This window comes from Homarus americanus, unplaced genomic scaffold, assembly GCF_018991925.1.
Source record: "Homarus americanus isolate GMGI-L3 unplaced genomic scaffold, GMGI_Hamer_2.0 scaffold36970, whole genome shotgun sequence".
NCBI classification, from domain to species: domain Eukaryota; kingdom Metazoa; phylum Arthropoda; class Malacostraca; order Decapoda; family Nephropidae; genus Homarus; species Homarus americanus.
Window position 1 is genome coordinate 4970 of NW_024740094.1, and position 19809 is coordinate 24778.

General features: G+C 38.6%; 1 protein-coding gene across 1 annotated transcript in view; it reads left to right on the plus strand.

Moving 5' to 3' along the window:
* The window catches only part of LOC121875099 (glutamate receptor ionotropic, delta-1-like), a gene marked incomplete at its 5' end in the record, with an annotated part of 44912 nt that overhangs the window by 3535 nt on the left and 21568 nt on the right, over window positions 1–19809 (plus strand). The window contains 2 exon segments of the mRNA XM_042379444.1: window positions 7795–7886; window positions 16364–16482. Of these exon segments, the coding sequence (XP_042235378.1) occupies window positions 7795–7886; window positions 16364–16482 (211 nt within the window).

Below are 19809 nucleotides of genomic sequence, written 5' to 3' on the forward strand. Positions count from 1 at the left end.
TGGCCAACTGTCGTGTAAGACTGTGGTTGTTACATTGCAACATCTCAAATCGATTTTCAGTAACATTAGAAATCAACAGCATGTCCTATGCAGTACAGTGATCCCTCGGTTAACGAATTACCTTCCATAAGATTCTTCACTTCGGTTAACGAGCAATCCCTCGATTAACGAATTCCTTACAAGAAACCCTCATCATGTTTTCACTTGCTCACTAGCTGTCGTATTAGTCCTTCAATACAGTACAAGTAATTGGTTCTAGGGCTTAAATTCCTGACTATTTTAGTAAATATCAAGAAGTTTGTACTATTCAATAATTTTAAAAGTCTTATATTAAAATTTTTAGTCATTTTAACAATTATTTAACATAATTGAAGTACAGAGAAACTAGTTTTTAGCACGCCAAACAGCCTGTCAACACACCAAACAGGCGTCAGTCTCTGTCTTTTCAGTGGAGGTAACATCTTGCTTCAGGCTCTCTTCAACATAAACTATTTTTTCCATTTTTACAGTGAAATTATTGGTCATATTGAAATTTATTTTACATATTGATGATATATAGTAGGGTGTGTCAATTTAGGGGGTGAACTGGCTAAATTGAAAATCGAGTAATTTGGTAGCAATTTAATGTAGTCTTTAAGCATGCAAAACAATATTCCGGCATAAATTTTTTTTTATAATAAGTCCTACCTACATCAAATGGATTTTTAAATGTACATATTTGTGAATTTATAACATAACCAGCGTTTGCACACATGTTACTGTTTCAAGTTTCAAATTATTATATTTTATTATCCGTAGTCTATTTGAAAGTAACCAATGCCTTCATACTCTCTTTGCTTTGGTTTCTTGTCATCAGTAGTCTGCTTGCTATTTGTGCTTTGATGTAACCTTCTCGCCTCTCGTGGCTGTAAACATGGCCCGCTGCTTCTGTGACCATTTTCACACATCTCTCCACACTTTGAGTGTGGGAAGGCCACTTCGGCACCTGCATTGGAGTCTCTTTAAGGTTTCTCAATTCTTGGCTAGTTAGACTTGTTGTCAATGGTGGCTCTAAGACTTCCAAACTCAAGTCAACCAATTCTGACAATTTGGTGGCATTGACGTTTATTGGGGGAACTTTTCTTGAATGAAACGAACAGTCTCCCAACTGGTCGTCATCTATTAGCGTTCCTCTAATCTTTAGAATGACTTCTACAGCCTCGGTTCGGAGATTGGTACATTGACTGCAAAGCATTGCTTGCAAAACTGCTTCTGATCGAGCATACCAAGCGGACCTTCTTGCCACAGGTAACACGATGTCCCTCACTACCTTCCTCTGTGTTCTTACTAGCTGCAATTGAAACAAAAGGTGATTGGGCCCATCCACCCACATAGGATTAAGTTTCACACTAAACCACTGGGGAAGATAAACTCCAATAATAAATTCAACAATTAACCTCAAATTCTTCAGCACTTTGCCCTTCAATTCGTGTTTGGAAATCCAAATCCTGCAGAAACGAAGAGCTGTAGTTAACCAACGGCTGTGACTGACAGGTCCAATCTCCAAGAGAGCCAATGACTGAGGCACTTCTCCTGATCTTATTGCTTGGGCAATACGATAAGCATAGGATTGATCTGTGCTGAGATCTTTGATGACTCCTTCAGACAACGCCGGAAGGGGAGGGCCAACTTCGACCTTTGGAAAGGTTGTATTTATTTCTAGTTGTGTTGCTTCATCCAGCATGATGCCAAGGGGACCTGACCACTTGTTGTTGCTCTTTGTAGGACCATCAAGTTCCTGGATGAGATGACGAAGAGGTAGCTCGCCTGTATGTAAATCACATACAATCCAAACAAGTCTTCTTCCTAGTTTTTTCTCTAAATGCGTCATTACACCCCCCTGCCATCCGGTGTTCACTGCAGTTGAATCTCCACCAACAGCCTGCAGTGAACTGCCAAGTCCTCTCTCCTGAACCCAACATAAAATATGATCAGCAATGACCTCTGCATGTTTCTTCCCTTCTACTTCAGTTTCGGGAGCAAAGTGAAACAAAAACCGACCACCAGGCTCAGAACAGACAGAGTAGTGTTCTTCTTTGATGAGACCTGGAAACTTTCTGTTCACTCCCTCTACTTCTAGCAAAACTTTTGTGTCATCTATTCTTCCATCAAACAAAAGACAGGAGAGCCCTCCCTCGCTTAAATCTTTTTCATGCTGATCAGATATTTCCTTCATTATTTTTTCTTGTGCTCTTCTAATTTTATTATGATCTATCACCAAAGATACATCCTCTCGGCTGATGAGGCCTGCATCTATCCAAGCGGCAGTTGCAATTTCTGCAGCCTCACGAAGTCCAGCATGGTGGCGAATACTAGCTAAAGCAATGTTTGAAATATTTCTTGTGTTGTATTTCATTTTCTTTGGTAAAGGTTCAGATGGCTCTTTGGAACTATCATCTGATGTTGCTTCCTGTTCATCAGAAGAACTATCAAAGAAGTGATAAACATCTTGACACAGCTCTTCCTCTCTTTGGATGGCTTCTTCACTCTTCATTTTCTTCTTTTGTTCCCTCTCTCGGATTTGTTCTCTCTTCTTGGCATTAGCAATCTGCTTCTTTGTTTCTGAATAATCTATTGAACCCATTTGCATACTTCCTTGGCCTTCTGCCTTTGTCCTCTGTGCCTTTATAAATTCAAGCTCTAAAACAGGGATCTTCTTTTCACGAGGACAACCACAACCAATGTGGGAATTATTTTCTCTCTTAACTGAGTGAGAACAGTTGGATTCAGAACATAATTGTATGGAGCACTTGCAGGTCAAAATGTCAGAGTATCAAGTGTGTGCAGAAATTCATTTTTCCTGGCCAAGTTTCCTTTACCAAGTGATGTTTCAACTGCTTTGTGCCATAATTTCGTTAGTTTTAGCTCAATAGTTCGACACTGATTAATCACAGGTGGTTTGAATAGTGCATTAGCTTTTGTCCATTGATGCAGAAGAGGGACTATCATGTCATTTATGAGTTCTTTATCTGTATAGTTCCTTCTGTCCTTTGCATTTTTTTCTCGAAGGAGTAACCCTAATCTTAGCATGTCTCTCACTGTTGGAAGTTCTGATACAGGAAGCTCCTTCCCTTTACCAACTAGCAGGCTCAAGTGGGTTGACAACTGACTTCTTGTCTTCAATTTTGACATCTTCACACTATCTGACAAATAGAAAAATATTTCAATGTTTCATAATTCAATTGTTGTTTCAAAAAATATCAATTTGTTTATCAAAAATGCTGTAACAGAAATAACATAATAATTTCTTAGAACATAATGTTTTATACAATGATATAAGTAACTGCGACAATCAATATGCCCTACTTACAATAATTAAAATGTAGAATTCGTCTGGTAGAGTAGGTGCAAGTGCAATGAGAGCAAACCACCGTCTATGATATCTAGAAGGAGAGTGAGCCGGGCGCCTTATCCTCACGCTTGGTACAAGTCAAAACAAGAATTAAACTGTCCCACACGGAGAGCCTGTTCATGTTCATGTTCTGACATGCATATTGTACACAAGCTATAGAACCATAAAATACTCCATAATCCATATGCTTACATGAGATTAGTTAATATCAAGTGAATAATTCTAATCAAGTCTCATTAATTTTTTGAAATACTGATATTTGAAACTTTAAGGTATAATTGATGTAGGTGAGGGTTATTTCAATTCATTTTTGTTTGCTAATCTCAAGTTTAGACATAAAGAGGCACAATATTTTGACTACCAAATTTGATTTTTAACATGTTGACAAAATTGACACACCCTAATATATAGCTTAGTGCAGTGTTCATTTAAAGAAAATATTCTTTATTTACAGCAATTAAAATTTTAGTGTTGAAATTGTTTTTTAATCCAGCATGGGTCCCAAGAAATCAAGAAAAGCTATTTCAATCCAGGTGAAACAGGAAATTATTAAGAAACATGAACAAGGCATTAGAACAAATGTGCTTAGCAAAGAATATGGCATGTCGACATCAATTGTGTTGACAATTCTTTCACTGAAAGACAAATTCAAGGAAGTGAAAGTGAGAGACAAATCTACCAGAGTGTTTAAAGGTAGATCCGTAATAGCAGAAACAGAGAGGTTACTTTTCATTTGGATTAGGGAAAACAAATGAATATACTGTATATACAGTCATGAGCCGGCTACCGTCCAACCAAACAGCGTCCGATCGCATATACGTCCGTGCCCCCCCCCCCCCAAAAAAATCCGTGACGCCTGCTGGACCACCACTCCACGACCCCCTGACGGAGACACGATGATCCTCCCCATACTGGTCAGATATTATGTGTTAAAGGAATATGCTTCCTTCCTCAGGCTTTTTTTTGCCTACAGGTGTAATGTTAACCTACATCTATTGAGGATAAAATCTTTCACCTTCAAATTGACAATAACACATTTGCTGTAATCAGACATATCTAGTTGCCTCAACAATTGCACCCCCAGTTGCAATTGGGGTTGCAATTTCAAATTCTGTGGCATTACTAAGAATATTGAAGTCTCTGGTGCACTCTAAAATTAAGAGAGAAAACGAAGGACTCGGGCGTCCTGATGTGAGAGAAAACGGACTCGTATGATGGGGGACCAAATAAAAAAAGCATAGCTACATGTTTTGTGGACTACAGTATTAAGCGTACCCTTTTCATCACTTTGTAATAAACCTAGCCATTCCTATGTGTGTATGATATTTACCATAACATTATACTGTATATATATTTAGTGGGTATAAATGGTTGTAAAATAGGAAACTTGGGGTTGGGTCTTGGGTGCCTGGAACCAATTAGAATAAATCCCATAGGTTCTGTACTTTCGTTATCAGCGGGGTCCCAATTAGGCGCGATAACCAAGGGATGACTGTACTGTACTGTATATACTTGTGACACTGGCCAGTTGCTTCTGGTGTTATGATATAGGGGTACCAAGTGACAGCACTAGGATCCCGCTTCCTCTATCAAGGAATAAACAATTAAAATTTAAATTGAAAAAAAAACATTCAAATAATGGGACCTAGCGAACCTAGATGGACCTAGAGCGGGCACGGTCACTATGAATCGCGTATTCTTATAGATTGTGCGGCCAGGCGTACGTTACCTAGTGAATTTAGTCAATATTGTACAGTAACAATGGACCTAAGTGCAAACCTGTATTGTACATGTACTAAATGATTACGGTACTAAAATTGTTATGGCTATTGCAAATATAGCTTGTTTATACAGGTATTCAAATAAATTACTATCTTACAAGAATCCCTCCAATGTAAGTTATATTCACCCAGGTCGTTTGGGTGGCAAATTATGAGAAGAGCTTAGTCACTCTTAAGTAATGATAAATAAACACGCAGGCCTTCAGCACCAACTGTCAAATCTTATCTCAAATAAATAAACAAACAAACGCCAGACATTCTGTCACCTCACCTCCCCCCCCTCTTCCCACCAGACAAAAGATTGGTGATTTCTTTATGTTTATTTTATATAATATCTCAGACTAAAGTTAGGATAATATAATTTGCATTGCTGAAATCCTTGCAAGACAGAGATTAATTTGAATATAAGCGTCATATATTTTGCTCAAGATATAAAAAATGTAGTACATTAGTGTACAATACTGTAGTACATTTTATAAAAAGTTTTTCAACTGTATTTTTGGGTAGATTTACATAAATTTCTTCATTTATTTTCATCCATTTACATGCACACACCATACTAAAAGAAACGTAAAAGAAATAAATGACCTTAGTGCAAAGCTGGAGTGCACATGTACTAATTTGATTACAGTACTAAAATTGTTTTGTCTAGTGCAAATTATAGCATGTTTATATTCAAATTAATCAGTATAAGTATATATATATATATATATATATATATATATATATATATATATATATATATATATATATATATATATATATATATATATATATATATATATATATATATATACATATACAGTATTACCCCGCTTTACATGTTTCACTTTCCGTTTCACGATTTTTCATTTACAAGGTACCTCGCCAGAACCGGACTTTCACTTTCCGTGGTGCATTTACTCATATACGCCGGTGATGTATAATTTTTTATTTTGCTCATAAAATTCATACAAATTACCCGGCCAGAATATAATTTACATTGCTGGAATTCTTACAATATGATGATCATTTTTAATATAAACATCATGGATTTTGCATTAGACATACAAATTTTAGATCTTATGTAATAATTTGGTTTACACAAAGCAAATATTTTATCATTTGTGCAAAATATATGAAGTTTACATTCAAAATATTCCCTGACCTGCAAGGAATCCAGAAATGTCAATGATATTATCCTAACTTTAGTCTGAGTTATTATTTATTACTAAAAATGTAAAGCTACTGTTTTCTCCCAAATATTTCTCTGGTAGGGAGGGACCGACCCAGCTAGGGTGGAGGTGGGGTATTTTGATTGACAGATAGTGTTCTTGAAGAATATATATTTTTTTTATTATCTGAAGATATTTGGTTTTGCTCATAAAATTCATACAAATTACCCGGCCAGAATATAATTTACATTGCTGGAATTCTTACAATATGATGATCATTTTGAATATAAACATCATGGATTTTGCATTAGACATACAAATTTTAGATCTATTGTAATAATTTGGTTTACACAAAGCAAATATTTTATCTTTTGTGCAAAATATATGAAGTTTACATTCAAAATATTCCCTGACCTGCAAGGAATCCAGAAATGTCAATTATATTATCCTAACTTTAGTCTGAGGTATTATTTATTACTAAACGTTAAAATCCAGTGTTTTCACCCAAACATTTCTCAGAGAGGTAGGAGCCAGTGAGCTGGGAAGAGGGGGGAGGGAGTTGAGTCCATTATTTGAATGGACATTAACTTGGTGACTGTATTTCTCTTAAATATTTATTGTGTGTGCATACCATCATAAAGTTAAGATGTTATTTTTACTAGAACATAGGTATTGTGTCGGAAAAAGTGGAGTTTGGTGGTCGGGCCAGTCTCTATTGGAATTAATCCCATATGTTCTGTTGTTCTTTCATGATTACCCAGGGGTTCAGTGTGCATAAATCAGTGCTACTGTGTGTATATATATATATATATATATATATATATATATATAACATATATATATATATATATATATATATATATATATATATATATATATATATATATATATATATATTTCATGTAAATCCACAATGAAAACGTGGATAAGATAAATCTTGATAAAATCACACGTTGTTTCCATTTTTCCGTGTGATTTTATCAAGAATATATATATATATATATATATATATATATATATATATATATATATATATAATAAAAATCAACGCCTCACTAGGCTAATGAAATATATATATATATATATATATATATATATATATATATATATATATATATAATCAACGCCTCAGCCGGCCGGGCTAATGAAATATATATATATATATATATATATATATATATATATATATATATATATATATTCATTGTGACTTATTAACGTGTGTGTGTGTGTAATATATATATATATATATATATATATATATATATATATATATATATATATATATATATATATATATATATATATATATATATATAATTTTTTTTTTTTTTTATCAAGAACTCTTTAATAATACAAAAATTGCATCATCAGCCCAATAACTAGCCAAAATGAATTGCAAATAATGAAAAAAATTTGAGGATCTCTCTTTCTCACATTGTCTCTGAATTTGTCCATTTAACTCCAGGTATGGGCAGTCGTCCTTCTTTCCATGGTTTTCATCCTGGCTACCACTCTGTTCACCCTGCTAGGCAACACTGCCCCATCTCTATCACAACAGTAAGTGCTATTACCCAGGAGTACCAGACACGTGGATTTTCAAATGTTCATACATAATTTTCTTCTACCAGACAACATGAGAATATGTTTAGTGGCTGTTTGGTTATATAGACCAGTTGAGATGAAAATTGGCAGAGATATACTTTGCTACAGGACCCACACATAAGATTCCATTTAGTTATATCAGGTTAGAGTTCACAAACATACATAATTTGTGGATTTTGTTCCACTAAGTCTGCTATATTACAATCAATATACAGAACCTGGAAATTGATGAAAGGTTTAAGTAGTATAGGTATAGATAGTTATAGAATTTTCCAGAATGTATTTTTGGCCACTTTATGAGTGTCAAAGGTCACCAAATACAGTCGTGGTGTCTTGACCCCATTAACTTGATGTACTGTACTTCAACCAGCCTTCCCAGGACTCGGTAGACAGCTGCCTTATTAGTCTCTAGACAGCAGATAGAGAGGTGTAGTTTTTTTGTCTTTTTGATTATTTCACAGAGGTCAGCAGTCACCAAAGAGTCACATGGGACTGAACAGGAGAAATGTTATGCTCGCTGCAAGTGTTGCTTGCTTTGATCATTATATACTGTATATAAACTACACTAAAAAATATATGAAAAGAAAGACTCTACCTGAGGTTCCCAGGATGCTTTTTCCCTTTGATAAGAAATTGATATTGTATTTGTTTAGTTTTATCTTTTAACTTTACAGTAGTGTAAAGTACCTGTACATACATTGTTTTTATTGCTTCTTATTTATTTATAGCTAATCAAAATTGAAAACACAATTTACACGAGGTCAACTTTAAGCTATCGGAAGCAAAGCCATGATTAACTGCACATTGTTATGATAGTGTGGTCCAACTTAGTACAGGTTGACAACCCCTTATCCAAGGATAAGGATTTCAGATAAGGGGTTGTCAACTTGTATTCAGTGTACTATGTTTACAATGTGTCTAACAAACCATCAAGCCATAAAAAAGCGGTTTTTTTTTACCGTTTTTGTGATTAAGTCCAGAATGCTCAGTCTAACTTTATACCTTGGTATGTAAATACCTAGCATTAACTCGCCAGGCCAACATACAGGCAATTAAAACATCTAATAATACCTAAATACGTAATATTAGGAGGACACGTCTCTACCTGGCATTTAATTGCAATGCTCAAAGCACCCCCCATCACACGCATTGCTACCGTCACCTCTTGCCCTAGAGCAAGCAATAAACAAATGTCAAGGTAGCATTCTGGACTATACAGTATCACAAAAACTATTTTTTAGAGAAAGACAGATTTTTGTTCAACCCAGAATGCGACGTCTAGCTTTGATTACCTGGGCAGGAGGTGGAGAGGGAGGTGACTTTGCGTATAAGGCTCCACTAACTTAGGTCCAGATTATAATTATGAACTTTTTTAAATATTTTCCAATATTAGGAACATTTACCGGAAGGTAAAATGTTAATTTACATATCCCAACTAGGATACTCACTTTACTCTGATGAGGAGGAAGAAGGTCCTGGTTGTGGAGATTAACTAGGTGGGGGAGGGGACCCCAGCACCACCACATGTGAAGCATCTCTCAGAGATAGATGAAGATAGCTGTTTTGAAGATTTCCAAAAGCCCACTTCTTTAATCTGACTGAGGCTCATATACCACAGAAAGGCCACAGACCCTGCATATTTCCTGGTGTCATGTGTCAAAAATTTCTTGTCAGGGTCTTCTTTGTTGAAGTTACAGTGTTCATTTTTGGTGGATATCAACGAAATATGATGCGAGAGGCTCAGACAATGACACAAACGATGTTGCTCTTTCCAGTATATTTTCGGGACCATCCGTAAAAACAAAATCACAAAACAAACATAACATGCGCATTCAGAGTGGCGCTTTATTCCACAACTAAAATAAAACATAATAGAACATATTCACATCAACATGAGGTAACCTAGTTTATATCTAACATGCTTGACTCACTAGGAGGCAATTTCTTACCATCCTGTGATGAGAATACATAGGGGCCTCGATTAGGGAATCTGGTTAACCATTCTTGAAGATTCTTAACTGGGCACAATAAATGAGGAACCCTTGTCTCATCTATTAGCCATTTTATCCTGATAGGTTGAGCTTGAAAATCCTCCCTTTCATTTTTGCTTAGAATCTCCGTAGGAAAAAGCGTGACATCTTCCTCAGAAAATACCAATAATGATGGATTATTGGAAATTGAAATCAGCTCACTGATTCTCATACCTGTTGCTATTGCTAGAAGGAAGGCTGCCTTCTGGAGCAATCTGTCCTTGTTCACATTTATATTGTAATTAGGCCCCATAAGAAATTTAGTAAATTTATCTAGAGACCAAGGAGGGGTTCTCTTCGGCTGAGGGGGTCTCTGAATGAAAAAGGACGGTCTGAGCATTGATAAATTCTTGGGTTCAAAGTAATATTAAAACCCCTCGCCAGACGGTCAACCAATGCTGATTTATAAGATGCAATTGTTGAACTTTGAAGGCCTTTAACTCTGAACAGAAAATTAAAAAATTCTAACACCACTGTTTCTGACAATGTGATTGGAGTCATTAACCTGATAAATTGTTGAAAAAGTTTCCAAGCTTTACCCTATTGCATAGAAGTTTGAGGTCTATTGCACTGCGCACATCATTGTCAATCCTAAAAACCCCATTTAATTCATATTACACTGTATAACATTCAAATCCACCGCACTTGTAGAACCTCAGAAAACGGGAAACATTGATAAAGGATAACTCACCTACTCAATGTTACTAGACCATGTGTTGTATTGTACCCAGGTACAGTTATATAATATTAATTGTATGTATTCATAGCATTAAGGAGAACTCAGGGTATCCATAAGATGAATGTTAAAGTCCAGTTGAGCCGGACTAGTGTACTGTAGGACTAAGTGTGGATCAGGGTTTGAAGGTCATACTATTTACGTCTGTGAACGTGTAGCGAACATAACTTCCACAGATATCATGTGAAAATACATGAGAACAATGATCTGGAAAAGGGATAAATGTATCAGAACTATGTGAGGTGTTGGAAGTGACCCAGAAACTATACTTGAAAGGAAATATCTTGTATGCGTCGGTATGAACTTAATACACCTCGTATCCTCACGTGACATATACCCATGACAGTTACAGTGATCAGAGAATCTTATGTCTGTGTTCAAATAGTGCAATGTGTGAGAGGAGGATCCCTAATTACAGTTTGAAGTGAAGTTGATACACCCCCGCCATGAACATTCAGCCTTTGTTTTAAGGCGCGTCCTGTACCCGCCTCCGGTGTGCCGTGTGGATATTATAACCCAATGAATTTACCCATGAATTAGCAAACCAGAACCTTACCTTAGTTTGTACTTAATGGTTAAAATATGTGTTTATGAGGCATGGGTGACAATATGCCGAAAAGTGTTCAGGCGAGAACCGTAAGAAATAAAAGTAAAAATTAAAGATTGGAAACTGTAGGCCTACGCAGTGACGAGCGGCAGGGCACTGCACTCAGTCCCTTTCATTCTACCGTCACCTCAGGTCAGTGTCCTATCGGGCTATATCCCGCCCTATAATTAAGGCTTATATAGAAGTTTATAGAAGTTATTACAGTTTAAAGCTTTGCCTGATGTATAAGTGTAATAGTAATGTGTTAGGGGGTGTGATAACCGCCCGTCAGGCATTATTTCTCAGTCCCTTTCGTTCTACCGTCACCTCAGGTTCCATGCGGTCGGAGTGCCTTGCTGCACGGCAGCCATTATCCCTATGAGCGTCCCAACAGGTGGTGACTACTCCCAGCTATGGCAATCCACTGTGAACCGGTGGATTCCCCGCACACCACTCCAAATGAGTAAGAACAAATAAGGAAACGCTTGAGAAACTCTGCGGTCGTCACTTGGAGCGACCTATAATACCAGGCGTAGAAATAGTACTGGTATGTCTCTGGGTGAAGCCCTCGTCTTTACCCACCGAGGGCGGTGTGCGAACGAGGTGCCTGTTGTGTATACCTAAAGGTCACAAGGAGTCCCATACCTGCAGGGGTGGAGTGGAACATGTGTGTTATCTGGAATGAAATGCGCAGGGCTTCCATACACAACAAAGTCTGTATAGTAGGCGACTTTAACCTTGGCCAAATAGATTGGACTGACCTTACGGGTAACTCAGAATCAGAGGATTTTCTCGAGACGATCCAGAACTGTTTCCTAAGTCAACATATAACCGAACCCACACGGGGTAATAATATACTGGATTTAGTTCTGTCGAACAGAGAAAACCTCATTAGCAATGTCGAGGTAGGGAACGAACTTGCAAACAGCGATCACAAAGAAATTCGATTCCAGTTAGATTTTCAGGGCAGACGTAAGGAAAATTCCACTAAAGTACCAGATTTCAGAAGGGCAAACTTTGAAAGTTTAAAGAGGCAGCTGAGAGAGGGGGTGTCGCGCTTGGCCGTGAACCTGACAGATGACACCGACCTGATATCGAGATCTGAGATTGCCGAGTTCCACGACAATTTAAATAGTGAGTTACTTAATGCACAAAGGCAGAACATACCATACAAAAAACTCAGATCACACAACAATGACCCTAAATGGATAAATAATTATTTAAAGAACAACATTGGCCAAAGGAAGGCTATAGGTAGAAGGATAAATCGTGGCGAAATTCACCTCCGGGACTATTATAGGGTATTGGCAAGTAGGGTTAAAACCGAGATAAGGAAAGCAAAGAGGAATAATGAGGTAAAGATAGCAAGGGAGGCAAAGACAAACCCCAAAGGATTCTACCAAATGTATCAAACTAAAACACGAGAAAAGATTGGACCAATACGGTCAGACTCCGGCGAGCTCACTGATAACGACGGAGAAATGAGCAATAATTTGAATAAATATTTTTCAACAGTTTTCACCGCCGAAAATTTAAACATGATACCCGAGGCACCGACTCTATTCAGAGATAGTGAAGAAAACAAATTAAGTGAGATAGTAGTGACTAGTAACGATGTTAGTAAGCAAATAGACAAACTAAAGCCTAATAAGTCATCTGGTCCCGATGAGACATTTGCCAGAGTATTAAAGGAATGTAAGGAAGAGCTTAGTATGCCCTTAGCAAAGTTGTTTAACATGTCCTTAAAAACAGGTGTAGTACCAGAATCCTGGAGGATAGCGAATGTAATACCGATTTTCAAGAAGGGGGATAGATCACTATCCTCTGACTACCGCCCAATCAGTCTAACATCAATAGTAGGCAAATTACTGGAAGCAATCATTTCAAACTCTATTCGAAATCACCTGGAAAAGCACCGATTGATCAATGATCCCCAGCATGGCTTCACAAGCGGACGTTCTTGCCTAACTAATCTATTAACATTCTTTTCATCAGTTTTCGAATCGGTGGACGGGGGGCACAATTATGATGTGGTATATCTCGACTTTAGCAAAGCCTTCGGCAGAGTTCCCCACGAAAGACTAATTAGAAAGGTAGAAGCTCATGGCATCAAAGGTAGTATCCTTAAATGGATTAGGGCGTGGTTACAGGACAGGAAACAGCGAGTGAGCATTAACGGCACTAAGTCCCATTGGAGCAACGTCACAAGTGGAGTTCCCCAAGGCTCAGTACTTGGACCATTATTGTTTATTATATACATAAACGACATAGATATCGGCATAGACAGCAACATAAGTAAATTTGCTGATGACACTAAAATAGGACGTGTAATTAAATCTGACGAGGACTCGCAAAACTACAGGAAGATCTAAACAAATTTTTCGAATGGTCTGAAAAATGGCAGATGAAATTCAACGTCGACAAATGTAAAGTACTCAGTATAGGAGATGTAAACAGGGAAACCAGATACCAGATGAACAACGATGCCATAGAGAAATCCGACTGCGAGAGAGATTTAGGAGTAATGATAAGTAGGAACCTTAAGCCAAGTAAACAATGTGTTTTTGCTCGTAACAAGGCTAATAAAGTATTTGGGTTCATACAAAGGAGTGTTAGTTACAAGACTAGTGAGGTCATCCTAAAACTGTATCTTGCTCTTGTGAGACCACACCTGGATTACGCAGTTCAGTTCTGGTCACCGTATTACAGAATGGATATAGAATCCTTGGAAAGAATTCAGAGGAGAATGACAAGACTAATCCCGGGCATTAGGAACCTTGAGTATAGAGACAGGTTAAAGCATCTTAATTTGCACTCCCTTGAGAGACGTAGAGTGAGGGGCGACCTGATAGAGGTGTATAAGTGGAAGGCAGGGCTAAACAAAGGGGACATTACAAAGGTACTCAAATTATCCACCCAGGAGCGAACTCGTAACAATGGTTTTAAATTAGACAAATTTAGATTTAGGCGTGAAATAGGTAAACACTGGTTTGGAAACAGAGTAGTGGATGAATGGAACAAGTTACCAAATATCATCATTAACTCGAATACGCTGAATTGCTTCAAACATAGGTTGGATGCTCATATGAGCAATAGGGGTTGGGTGTAAACGGGACTGCCCAGTATGGGCCAATAGGCCCGCTGCAGTTTCCTCCATTCTTATGTTCTGATGCTACTATGTATGATAACCGACGGTGCTATATTCCATACAAGTGGAGCAGTCTGATGTGTTAAGGACTAGTGTAAGAGGGACTGACCGAGGTAAGGTGGTCACAGATTGTTATGCAATAAGTATGTGGATGACACGCCAATAATGTAAGACGTCTGGTGCCCATCTGGGTAACCAACATTTTCGTTGTTCTTCGGAGGAAGACCAATTCATTTGTATGTTTTTTTTCCAGTATGCTTTATAAGGAATACATTTTCTTAAGACATGTCATGGTTTCACCCTTCTTCCCCCTTATCGATCTGGTCAATGGAAAACCTAACCCAATGCCTAGTCCACTCTGCACGCTACCTAACGAGCTACATGCTATCCAGAGGGGGTCTGGTGGCAGCGACCCTAAGAAATTAAGATTAGAGTTAAGTATTTACCCTTGGTATTAATGACCCCCAGAATCTGGCAGTATACTATGACCTGCTATCACTTGGTTAACTATATTGGAATTAACCAACAATCTATATAAACATCTTTTGAGAAACTCTAAGAGCGAAGTGCCAAGGATATCTCGAACTGGTCTAGACATCCTTGTTGCAATTGTAGTGGATGCGGGCACCATTCTAACAGATCCAGACACCATGGTTGTAGGATCTAATATGGTGCAATTAAGAGGACCTTTCCGTGGGAGGATCTGAGTTACTGAACCACTTTGGGCAACATTTTCACAGGTGGGAACAGATAGATTGAATTCCAATGGTTCCAATCTATGAGTAGAGCATTTCCTAAAAGATTCGATCGTTCCTGAGATGCTTAAGTTGGCATCTTGTGATTGTTTAGTGATGCAAAGAGATCTATTTGTGGAGTCCCAAACCTCCTCACTAGACTCTTGAACTGCGATATCTTTAGGGACTATTCTGTTTCCGTCGATACTGGCCTGAGATGGGACAACTCATCTGCCCAATTGTTTGTACTCCTGGTATGTGAGTTGCTTTGAGGTAAAGTGTTTGTGTTACACAAACTTTGAAAAAATTTTCCGACAGTTTTAGAAGAGGCCAAGATCTGGTTGAGCCTCGATGATTGGAACAAAACACTGCCGCTCTGTTGTCCATGGCAAACAGGATCGTCATATTTTTTAAATTTGGGTTTGCCAACAAAAGTAATAGGACTATTGCTAATTCTTTTACGTTTATGTGTTTGTCCCAAAGGGAGTTGCTCCACTTCCCTTGACGGAACTCTCCTTTTGAGGAATGGTATCCCCATCCTATTTTGGAGCATCCGTACAAACGACCAAGTCTGTTTAAGGGGGAACCCAAGGAGATGAACCGATTAGATTGTCCAAATTTGTTCACCATGACAGATGATTCTTAATCTAAATAGGGAGAGAAGAAGCAATATTTTTGTTTCTGAAGCAACTTTGACCCCAGGTGAGTTAGTTGCTTCTTCCTTAACTTGCCCAAAGGAACTACTGTGGTGGCAAAATTCAACAGACTCAGTAGTTTATCCAAGTCGTGCCAAGAAACCTCTTGCTTTACACAAAAGGCTTCTACTAGGTTTATCACATCTGTTACCTTTGCTTCTGGTAGACTGACTGACTGCCGATTGGTGTCGCAATGGAGACCTAACTAATTCAATTTCTGACATGGTAGGAAATTTGATTTGATCTGGTGTATCTTTAATCCTAGGTTTTAAAATAGTACTAGTACATTGGGTTCGCCCTTTGACAGTCTAACCTTTTGTGAGCTCCAAAGTGTTATCATGGGCCTGATATCTTACACTTCCCAGCACTTGTCACTTTCACAGCAAATTTCAGTCATGTCTTTCACAGATTTGCAATAATGTCAAGAAGATATGTAGCTTATAATGTAAAAAAATTCAATATTAAATATACAGTGTACAGCTAATGTATTGCACACATTTCAGTGGTAATGGCGATCATGTGCAGTGTGATGGAGTAGCCAGGGGTGCAAAAGACGAGTCTACCGTTCAGTGGAGCGTTGAGTGGGCAATCATTTCTACCATCTCCTTACTGCTGTGGCAGAGTAAGCCTAAGTGAAAGAGTCGATAAAAAAAGATATTGATCATGGTCCAGGTTTTTGTTTACATACCTCACCTTTAAACTCTATCTTTTCATTCTTTCAAGTCAGTGTATGTTTACATTTTTGTATGAGTGGGTCAGTGAACAGGTAAAAAAGAAATTGTATAAATTATCCAGTTCAGAATAATATTTATTTTTACCCAAATTTTTTGTCAGAAGATGCTAGTTCAAGGTTCTATTTAATGATAAGTTTAAACACAAAACTTCCAGTAGACTTTGTATGTAACAAACAGGATGATAGGTTTTGTTTCATTGGCAGCACCACCTGTTCACTTGGTCATCTTAAAGCATACTGCCCAGTTATAGGGTCACTAATCCAAGTAGGAGAACTTTACTGGCTTACTTTTACTTTTTTCCTCTTCACCACTGATTGGCTCGTTAGCCGCTTGGACGATCGGTCACGTCTCTGTTACGCACTGTTGGCAAGTACTGGGCATGCACCGGCTCCTGAATGTACCTGAACCTGCTCCAGTGTTGGTCAAGTCTGGTTTTGAAAGAGCTCACACTCGGTGCCGTCACAACACTTTCTGGGAGATTGTTCCAAGAATTCACAACTCTCACTCCGATAAAGTTTGCCCTAACAATTTTCTGGACCTGCGGCTTCTTCAATCTTGAGCTGTGATCCCTTGTGGGGCGAGCGTCCGCCAGCTCCAAGTAAGGACACTCGACTGAGTACTGCCCCTTGAGATGCTTATTCACCTCAATTAGGTCGCTCCTTGCCCGTCTGTAGTATAAGCTAGGCAAGTTCAGGCGCTCCAATCTCTCAGGGTAGTTGAGGTGCCGAAGTGCAGGCACCAGTCTGGTGGCCCTCCTTTGAACATTTTCAACCAACTGACAGTCCCTAGCATATCTCGGGGACCAGACAGGGTGACATTACTCCAGATGGGGTAGAACTTCACTCTTGAAGATCGTTACGAGGGACGGACCGTCTAGATATCTGAACGACCTTCTTATAAGACCCAATAATTTATTTGCCTGATTTACCTTCTCGCAATGGCCCGAGAACTTCAGCTCATTGTCAACATGCACACCTATGTCCTTCTCACATTCACTCTCAAATAGTGCAGTTTCTTCATCCCATTTGGACATACGATACGCCTCCTTACCGTTGGTACGCCCCAGGTGCATCCTCTTAAACTTGGTGACATTGAATCTCAGCAGCCATTTCTTCGACCATTCTTGGAGTTCACAGAGATCCTTCTGCAGCTCTTCACAGTCTGCATGGTTCTTGATTTCCCGAAATAACTTGGCGTCATCGACAAACATTTGTATGGAGGAGTGTACAACGTCAGGCATGTCATTTATGAAACAAACAAACAAACAACAGCGGGCCCAATACACTGCCCTGTGGTACCCCGCTTGTGATGATGATTTTGTACCATTAATCTCCACACACTGCTTGCGGTCATGTAGAAAGTTTTCTATCCACACTAGGACATTTCCCCGAATTCTGTACCCTTTCAGTTTGATTTTCAGCTTTTCATGGGGTACTCTGTCGAAAGCCTTGGCAAAATCTAGGTATATATTGTCGATATTACCACCCCTTTCCAGAATATGGGTCCAAATATCCATTACCTTGAACAATTGTGTTAAGCAGGAGTGCCCCGGCATAAAACCGCGTTGGCAATCCTTTACAAGGTTGTTTCGCAGTAGATGTTCCATAGTGGCATCTCTGATAATACTCTCAAGTACTTTACATATTATGCTGGTCAGGCTCACCGGTCTACAATTGTTCGTGGAGTGACGATCGCCCGTCTTGAATAAGGACTTACAAAAGCCACTTTACATTCACTGGGAACCTTTTGTTCATCCAGGCATGTACAAAACAGGGCCTTCAGGGGCTCGGCAAGCTCGTTGCACAACTCTCTTAGCACTCTAGGATGCACCGTGTCAGGTCTATGAACACAATGTGGGTCAGTGCTGTGTCGAACCGTCTGTCCTCAAACGCAGGAAGGTTAATCGCATCCTCTCTTGTGAACACCGAGGAAAAGCTATTTTTTTGTGATATAGTCCAGAATGCGACGTCTACCTTTATACCTGGGTATGTAAATGCGTAGCCTTAACTCGCCAGGTCAACATACAGTCAATTAAAACATCTAATAATTACTTAAATACGTAATATTAGGAGAACACGTCGCTAGCTAGCATTTAATTGCAATTCTCAAAACCCCCCTCTTTATGTTTTCTCAATAAGGGATGGTAAGAAATTATCTCCTAGTCAATTGACAAAATCCTTATCTCAATTAGTGAATCAAGCAGACCCTGGCAAGAAATTTTTGGCACATGACACTAGGAAATATGCAGGGTCTGTGGCCTTTCCACGGCATATGAGTCTCAGTAAGATCAAGGAAATGGGCTTTTGGAGATCTTCAAAAACTTTCAAAGACAGCTATCTTCATATATCTCTGAGATGCTTCAAATGTGGTGGTGCTGGGTTCCCCTCCCCCACTTAGTCAATCTCCACTACCAGGACCTTCTTCCTCATCAGAATAAAGTGAGTATCCTTTTTGTGTAAATTAACATTTTACCTCCCGGTAAATGTTCCTAATTTTGGAAATATTCCAAACGGTTTATAATATAATCTGGACCTCAGTCAGCAGAGCCTTGTATGCAAAGTCACCCCCCTCTCCACCTCCTGCTCGGGTATACTTGCTGACGTCGCATTCAGAGCATTGAACAAAAAGATCTTTTTTTCTAAAAACCAGTTTTTGTGGTATAGCTCGGAATGCGACGTCCATAACCCACACATCTCCACCCCTCGAGAGTTGACTTTTATATACTGCTCGCTCTGAGGCAAGAGATGAGGTTCGTGATGCGTATAGTGGATTGTGAAGGAGGGGTTTTGAGAATTGCAATTAATTGCCAGGTAGAGACGTGTCGTCCTAATATTACTTATTAAGTAATTATTAGATGTTTTAATTGCCTGTATGTTGGCCTGGCAAATTGGCTAGGAATTAACATACCTAGGTAACATATGCTGACGTCGCATTCCGAGCTATATCACAAAAACTGGTTTTTAGAAAAAAACGGTTTTTTTTAACGGCTTTTTTTTTAGCGGCTTTTTGTTCAATCCAGAATGCGACGTCTAGCTTTGAATACCCGAGCAGGAGGTGGAGAGGGAGGTGACTTTGCGTATAAGGCTCCGCTAGCTTAGGTCCAGATTATAATTATAAACTTTTGGAATATTTTCGAATACTAGGAACATTTACCGGAAGGTAAAATGTTAATTTACATATCCCAATTAGGATAATCACTTTACTCTGATGAGGAG